This window comes from Musca domestica, unplaced genomic scaffold (genome assembly GCF_030504385.1).
Source record: "Musca domestica strain aabys unplaced genomic scaffold, Musca_domestica.polishedcontigs.V.1.1 2, whole genome shotgun sequence".
NCBI lineage: Eukaryota > Metazoa > Arthropoda > Insecta > Diptera > Muscidae > Musca > Musca domestica.
In genome coordinates this window covers 26501738-26509588 of record NW_026712249.1, presented here as the reverse complement: position 1 = coordinate 26509588, position 7851 = coordinate 26501738, and the positions used below count along the sequence as shown (strand labels likewise).

The 7851-nt window shown below is 36.0% G+C and overlaps 1 protein-coding gene across 1 annotated transcript; it reads left to right on the top strand.

The window, feature by feature from the left end:
- The first annotated feature begins 265 nt into the window (after nucleotides 1-265).
- LOC101887550 (cytochrome P450 4g1) lies at nucleotides 266-4251 on the top strand. Its single transcript, XM_005176292.4, has 2 exons — nucleotides 266-1503; nucleotides 3490-4251. Exons 1-2 carry the CDS (start codon nucleotides 445-447, stop codon nucleotides 4087-4089), a joined length of 1659 nt encoding a protein of 552 aa, XP_005176349.1. The 5' UTR covers nucleotides 266-444; the 3' UTR covers nucleotides 4090-4251.
- Nucleotides 4252-7851: the final 3600 nt, after the last annotated feature.

The window sequence follows — 7851 nt, the reverse complement described above, 5'->3', positions numbered from 1 at the left end:
ATAATTCAATAAAGGAAAATACTACTTATCACCATTACGAACGAAAAACGCATGTCTGCTACAAAAACAATCACAAAATAAACGATTGGGTAATGAAATCAAAAAAACGCATATTCCGTATTGTAAAATGTCGTGGACAAATGTCCATTTGTAAATGAGGTGCAAGAAAATATTAATTCACTCAATATTTTTCGAATTGCATATTCATCGAAAATATAGTTTTCATGTAATCCAGTGGTCTGACCAGAACCTTATAATAACACGAACTAAGGCTGCCATGGACAGTTCCACTTGAGCCGTGCAACAACAGAGGTTTACAACGAAACCAAGTGTGTTATATCGGGATAAGAAATTTCATATAACAACAGCAACAAGGATACAAATTACCAAAGAGGAAGGGAAAAAATTTAAAACAATTGTGAATTAGTTTAGTGAACTAAAAATATGGAAACACTACAACAGGAAAGTTCTCAGCTTCCTTTGGGAGCTGCCACCAGTTCGGCTGGCACCTGGCTGAGCTTGGTCTTCGGAGTGGGTGTTATTGCCATACTCTATGAATACTATCGCCGCAATACTCGTGCCTACCAATTGATGGATACCATTCCGACTCCCAAACAAATGCCCCTCATCGGCAATGGCCACATGGCATTTGGCCAAAATAATCATCAGATTTTGAAGCTGATAAGCCAGGTCTTCAAGGATTGTGGTGAAACTGTGCGAATCTTATTGGGTCACATGAATATTGTGTTCCTTACGAATCCAGCCGATTTGGAAATCTTCTTAAATGGCTATAAACATTTGGAGAAATCAGTGGAATATCGTTACTTCCAGCCCTGGTTTGGAAATGGTCTCTTGATCTCAAAAGGCCATCACTGGCGTCATCATCGCAAGATGATTGCCCCCACATTCCATCAAAGCATTCTGAAGAGTTTTGTGCCCACATTTGTCAAACACTCCAAGGCGGTGTCGGGACGTTTCGCCTCAAAGGTGGGCCAAGAGTTCGATTGCCACAAATACATGTCGGAGACCACTGTTGATATTCTGCTGACCACTGCCATGGGCTGTAAACTTCAACCTGAAACCGAGAAGAGTGCCGAATATGCCCAGGCTGTAATGGACATGTGTGACATCATCCATAATCGCCAGCTGAAATTGTTCTATCGTCTCGATTCCACCTATAGTTTTACCAAGCTACGTGAGCGTGACAATAAACTGATGAACGTCATCCTGAGCATGACACGCAAAGTTGTGGAGGACCGTAAGAAGAACTTTAATGCCGAGGAACGTGGTATTGTTGATCGTACCGCCGAAGATGCTAAGCTCAAGGCTAAGGCGGCCAAGAAGGAAGGTCTGCGCGATGATCTGGATGATATCGATGAAAATGACATTGGCGAGAAGAGACGTTTGGCTTTGTTGGATGCCATGATGGAAATGGAAAAGAATCCCGATATTAAGTGGACCGATAAGGATGTGATGGATGAAGTCAATACAATTATGTTTGAGGTAAGATGGTGGGAGAGGATTTATAATATATTTTCAAGAACCTAAGAACTAAGACTTTGGAGAACATAATTTCAAGGACATTCTGGCTAAAAATCATGAATTTTTAAAGAATTCTTTTCAATATCGGCTTGAATTTTCCGAGCATACATCTTTAAGAAAATATATTCAGACACCTGTTCATTTGTTAAGAATATATTTTTAAGCACCTTTTCAAGGACCCCCAGAAGATAAAGTGAGGATTTTTTAACATATTTTCAAGGACATCTTGAATCAAAAATCGTGTTTTTTTCAAAAGCCTTATTCAAGGACGATATGACCAAAAAAGTGGATTTTTCCGAAGATAGTCAAAAAAATATTTTCAAAAACCTTTTGACAAAAAATTGTGTAGGAATATATTTTCAAGGATCTCCAGACCGTAAGACGGGGATTTTTTTCTCAACTTCAGGGATCTCTTGAACCAAAAAATGGTGGATTTTTTCAGTACTCTTGTTCAAGGAAAATATAAACAACAAAAGTAGATTCTTCCAAACAATTTTTTTTTGGAAATTTTTTCAAGGACCCCTTTGACAAAAAATTGTTGATTTTTTAGAAAATATTTTCAAGGACCACCATACAATAAAGCTAAGCTTTTTCCTGAAAATATTTCCGAGGGTCTCTTGAATGAATAACATTTGATTTAAACGATCTCCGAATTTCAACGACCTCCTGAGTAAAAATTGTGATTTTCTGGGATTTTTTTCAAAAAAAAAAAAAAAAAAAAAAAAAAAAAAAAAAATTTTAAACGCGTTTCAAAATAGTTTTTTCAAGGGCTTCCTGACTAAAGGTCTCGGAAAAAATGTCGTTTTTGTAATAAAATAATTCAGGAAATTCCAAATCAGAAATTGTGTTTTTTTAAGAATATAAATTTTTGTTTAAGAATATTTTTTCAGGAATATATTTTTAGAGACCTTCTGACTTAAAATCGTTGCTTTTTTAAATCCAGGATTTTTTGGGACAATTTTCCAGTATCTCTTGAACGAATATCGAAAATTATGATTTTTAAAGAAAAAGATTTCAACGATTTTCGCACCAAACATTGTAGATTATTGCAAAAAATATTACAGACCTCCTGAGTAAAAATCGTTGATATTTTGCATTATTTTTTGCAGAAAATAGGAATTCCAGACCAAAATTCTCGGATCAAATATTTCAAAATGAGTTTTTTAAGAAAATAATTTCAATGAACCCTGACTAAAAACCGAGAGGTTTTAATAAAATATTTTCATGGAACTCCTGATCGAAAAGTGGACCTCCTAGACCAATTGAATCTTGAACCAACGCTAAAATATAGACCGGTTTTTAAATAAAATATTTCCAAGAAATTGCAAATCAGAAATTGTGATTGTTTTAAGAAAAAAGTGTCAACGACCCCTGATCAATGATCAAAAATTGGACCGACATGACCCATATTTTTTAACAACGTTACTTCATGTATCCAATGCTCTCTATAAATCTAAAAACCTCTATATTAAATTTTGCAAAATATATCTCAAAATATTTGGGTCTCTTTGTATATTTGTATATGAAAATTGTCCCAAGGCTACATAAGGGTCTTAACAAAGTTTGGCCTGAGAACCCAAAACCGTTTTAGGATTTTGCAATCACATCCACTTGGAATTTTTCACAATCCGCACTGGCTATTCGACGATGAAACAATAAGAAAATTAGCAGCAAATTCAGACTTGAGAGTTAAAATTCTCCACCAACATGGTCCTCGTATTGTTGGTAGTAATATTGCTGAAGACACTATATATTTAAAATCTTAATCCTAATGTTTCAAAAATGTGGTAGAGAAGGAAACTGACCCCTCTATTTAGGTTAGTTTGTCCCAAAACAAAACCATGTGTCTCTATTTTTAGCCATTTCTAACAATTTAATATAAATAAACCAATTTTTCCATGTTCAAAATTTCTCTAAAAAATTCCATATTTTTCCTTCCCAATACAGGGTCACGATACCACAGCAGCCGGTTCCAGTTTCGCCCTTTGTATGCTGGGCATTCATCAGGATGTGCAGCAGCGTGTCTTCGAGGAGCAACAGGCCATTTTTGGTGATGATCTCAATCGTGATTGCACATTCGCCGATACCTTACAAATGTCCTATTTGGAACGGGTTATTTGCGAGACACTGCGTTTGTTCCCACCAGTCCCCTTGATTGCCCGTAAAGCGGAAGAGGATGTAAATCTGAAATCTGGACCCTATACCATCGCCAAGGGTACCACTGTGGTGCTGCTACAATACTTTGTTCATCGTCGTGCCGACATCTATCCCGATCCTGAGAAATTCAATCCCGACAATTTCTTGCCCGAGCGTACTGCTAATCGTCATTATTACGCTTACATCCCGTTCAGTGCTGGACCACGTAGTTGTGTTGGCCGTAAATTTGCCATGTTGCAACTGAAGGTGTTGCTTTCGACCATCATACGCAACTATCGCGTTAGCTCCACCCGCACCCAAAAGGACTTCCAATTGCAGGGTGATATTATTTTGAAAATGGCCAATGGTTTCAACATCACCTTAGAGAAGAGACCCACAGCTAAGGTTTGAGGATTTGCTTATGGCAATGGATTAACTCGATTCTGCAATGGATGGCTTAAATCTACTTAGGTTGAACTGTCTGTAGTGATTTATTCTTGAAGTTTTTCCAACTAACCCCCCATTCAAAACATACTAATTTTTGCGAACGATATCGTGTACTTTGATATATTGCAAAAGTTTTTTTTTTTTGAAGTTATTATCCTTATTATCATTTGTTAACAACTTTACATTTTACATTATTTTACTAACCCCAACATGCAACTTAAAAAATGTTTCCATGCGAATACAAAAAAAAAAAAAAAAAATTAAATAAATATCTGGGCATGCACAGTACAAAACTGTCAAAAAAAAATTGAGGTACTCATAGAATTATTTAATTCTGAGTTCTGGAAAGCACTATATGATACCCTACACCACCATGCGTATATAGTAGAACTCCCGTAAGAAAAAACTTTTATGTTGGTTTTTTATGAAATAGATCATACCAACTGTGAATGCGTATCATGGCTTTAGGGTAATCACAATTTTGGAACTATTTCCAAATTTGAATATATTTTTAACAAATTTGATATAGGCTTTTGTACCTCTAGTACCAAATAACACTACTGTATAGTGCATGATATGACTTCAATAAGAATTATATAAAAAATGTTTATAATGGAGCAATAGATATACCGGACCGAATTTCATAAAATGTAAAAATTCGACTGAACATAAAAAATCTATCCAATTTGAATAGATATTACATATACGATGGACAATAACCGTAAGAGCGGATGAAGATGTATATCGAAGGAATATACAAATCTAAACTAATTTCGATAAAATTTGGCAGAGGTATTTAGCTGTATCTTCCGATGTTTTTTTGGCTGTAATTAAAAACAAGTAAAAAAACATTAAGTTCGGCCGGGCCGAATTTTTAATACCCTCCACCTTAGGGTAATGGAAATCATAAAAATACCAAATTTCGGGAGGTACCGCTATATAGGGCTATACAAAAACGTGGACCTATACATGCAAAGTTTCGCCACCGGAGCTAGAACCAATTATAACCAACAAATACATATTTTTAGACAAATCCATGAAAAAATCCGGCAAAAATCATCAAAATACCGAATATAGGGATGTACCGTTATATAGGGACTATACCAAAACGTGGACCGATATATCTCATTTTCAATACCAACTATCCTAGACGTAATACAAATTATTCTGCTAAATTTTGAAGCTCTACGTCAAATAATGTGGGCTGTATCGTGATTTCCAGAGACAGACGGACAGACGGACATCGTTAAATCGTCTTAGTTTTTTTAATTTTACGCTGATTATGAATATATATACATTATGGGGTCTACGACGAATATTTAGAGATGTTACAAACGGAATGACAAAGTTAGTATAACCTCCTTTCCAAGGTGGAGGGTATAAAAAAGAAAAACTTTGATTCTTCTTGTCGATTATTTTTATTTGGTCTTACATTAAGTCGAGAATATGATGTCATGTAAATGGCCGCCGCCACAGTTTATTGCCCTTTTACTGTCATTTTCTACAACTTTGGCCTAAACTTCCGGAGATAGGTCGTCACATTCTTGAGGATATTGTTTTTAAGAGCTGAAAGAGCCTATAACTTATTAACATAAGCCAGCGGCTTCAAAAAGCCTCACAAAAAGAAGTCTGGAGCGGTCAAATCAGGTGATCAGGCAGGTCAGGGCAAATGGCCAAAACGGGAAATGCATCCTTTAGCATCTCGTTTGTGGCACGTGCAGTGTGTGCTGTTGCACCATTCTTTTGCAACCACATGTTTTACAATCCTAACTCATCAAGTTGAGGCAAAAAGAATTCACAGCAACAGTTTGGCCTCGACGTATTCGAAGAAACAAGGTCCGAAAACTCCTCGGGTGAACGGGTGTAATGACTCTTCGTGGGTTACACGCGGACTTTCAGTGCCAGAAGCGTACATTTTGCTTATTTACGTAACCGCTAAGATGGAAATGGGCCTCATCACTCATGATTATTTTTTGATAAAAATCATCTTTTTCTTGGTGGTTAAGCCACTTTGGTGAGCCGCCAAAGTGTTTTGGTCCGATTTCAAAGAATGGCTAAGGACTCCGTTTAAAGGGGATCGTAGCAATTCAAAATATTCTGCAAATTTGTTTATACCCTACAACACTATGTGTTGGGGGTATTATAAGTTTGATTGGGCCAAAAATTATGTAACGCCACGAAATATTGATTTCCCACATAGGAAAGTATATATGGATCTTCCTATCTCGCCGAGCTGAGTCGATCTAGCTATGAATGTCCGTCCGTCTGTCCATGTTAATTTGTAATCACAGGTCGTAATTATGGCCCGATCTTCACGAAATTTAGAATGGAGGTGGGGTTAAGGTCAGAATAGAACCCTATTTCTTTTGGAGATGATCGCATAATATTTAGGGGTCGAAATGGACCAAAAACTGAAAAAACTGAAAAAAAAAACTGAAATGATTTTGTAGTTGCTCTACAGGTTGCAATTGTGGACCAATCGACGCCGAAGTCGGCATGGGGCTAGAGCTTGGGGCTGGGCAGAAGTCTTCCAATTTTGATGGTCATCGGGTAATATTTAGTGGGTAAAATAGACCATAACATTTGTGTTAAATAAAAGTCAAATTTTTCATTAAACCGCGATTTTAGTCCCTGCGGAATCACAAATAGACGAACAGGCCAATTCTGACCGTTACGTAGATGCCGATAGTAAATATATCGGATATATATAGCGAAATATATACAATGCATATATACAAAGGAAGGGGATGTTAGCTAGAATGCTTATATCTCAAGAATGGCTGGACAGATTTTGACAAATTTTATAAATTCTGAATGCAGTCCTGGCATAAAAGAAAAAGATCTGAAAAATCGCATAAAAAGATGCCAATAATGATGATAATATAGATTTTGTTGTATATTGTGGCATATTTTTTTATTTTTTCATATTTTTTATCGCATGCGATTTTTTCAATTTGACTTATAATATTGAGGTGTATGTTTTGTAATATTTTTCTGGGCAGGGCACCATGACATTATTTCAAAAGCGAAATCTTCCAAAATGGGTTTGGACATAAGAGGGCTTCTAACATGTTGTAGTGTTGTAGGGTATCACATAGTCGGCCCCGCACGACTATAGCCTTTGCTTACTTGTTTTATCTCTGAGGTTATTCTTCTTAAATTATGTTTGGTAAAAGAATTTTTCATAACTTAACGTAAAGCCATATAAATTTATTTTTCACATGTCATTTTATAAAATTTGGGAAAGTAAATGCATGATATTTCTTATTTATTTCATTTCTTTGGAGAATATTAGATTTCACTTTTCACATATGAAACTAGTCCACATGATCAACATAACTCTCACCCTCTAAATCTAGGAGGATCTTCTTTAATTACAATCCCATAGATTTGTCTCATTTCAGATCATCTCCCATTTACCTGTCTCAAAAGAAAATCCATGAAAATTTGATATTTTCAACTCTGGTAAAAGGACACCCTTGCTTTCATATTACATCGCTACCTAGCACATACTACCATAAAATCAAATTACATTTAGGGTTATGGGAATCCTTCGAAATTGTGTGTGTTTGTATTTACTCTCCCTCTCATCGCAGAGTGTTTACCTTCACTTTCATATTTTTGGCAAACATTATCCTTTCCATCGCCATCATCAGCTGTATCGAATTTCAAAATAGTTGGCAATAAAAATTGAAATTCCATTCGGTTTCTTTCTTGTTATGGTAG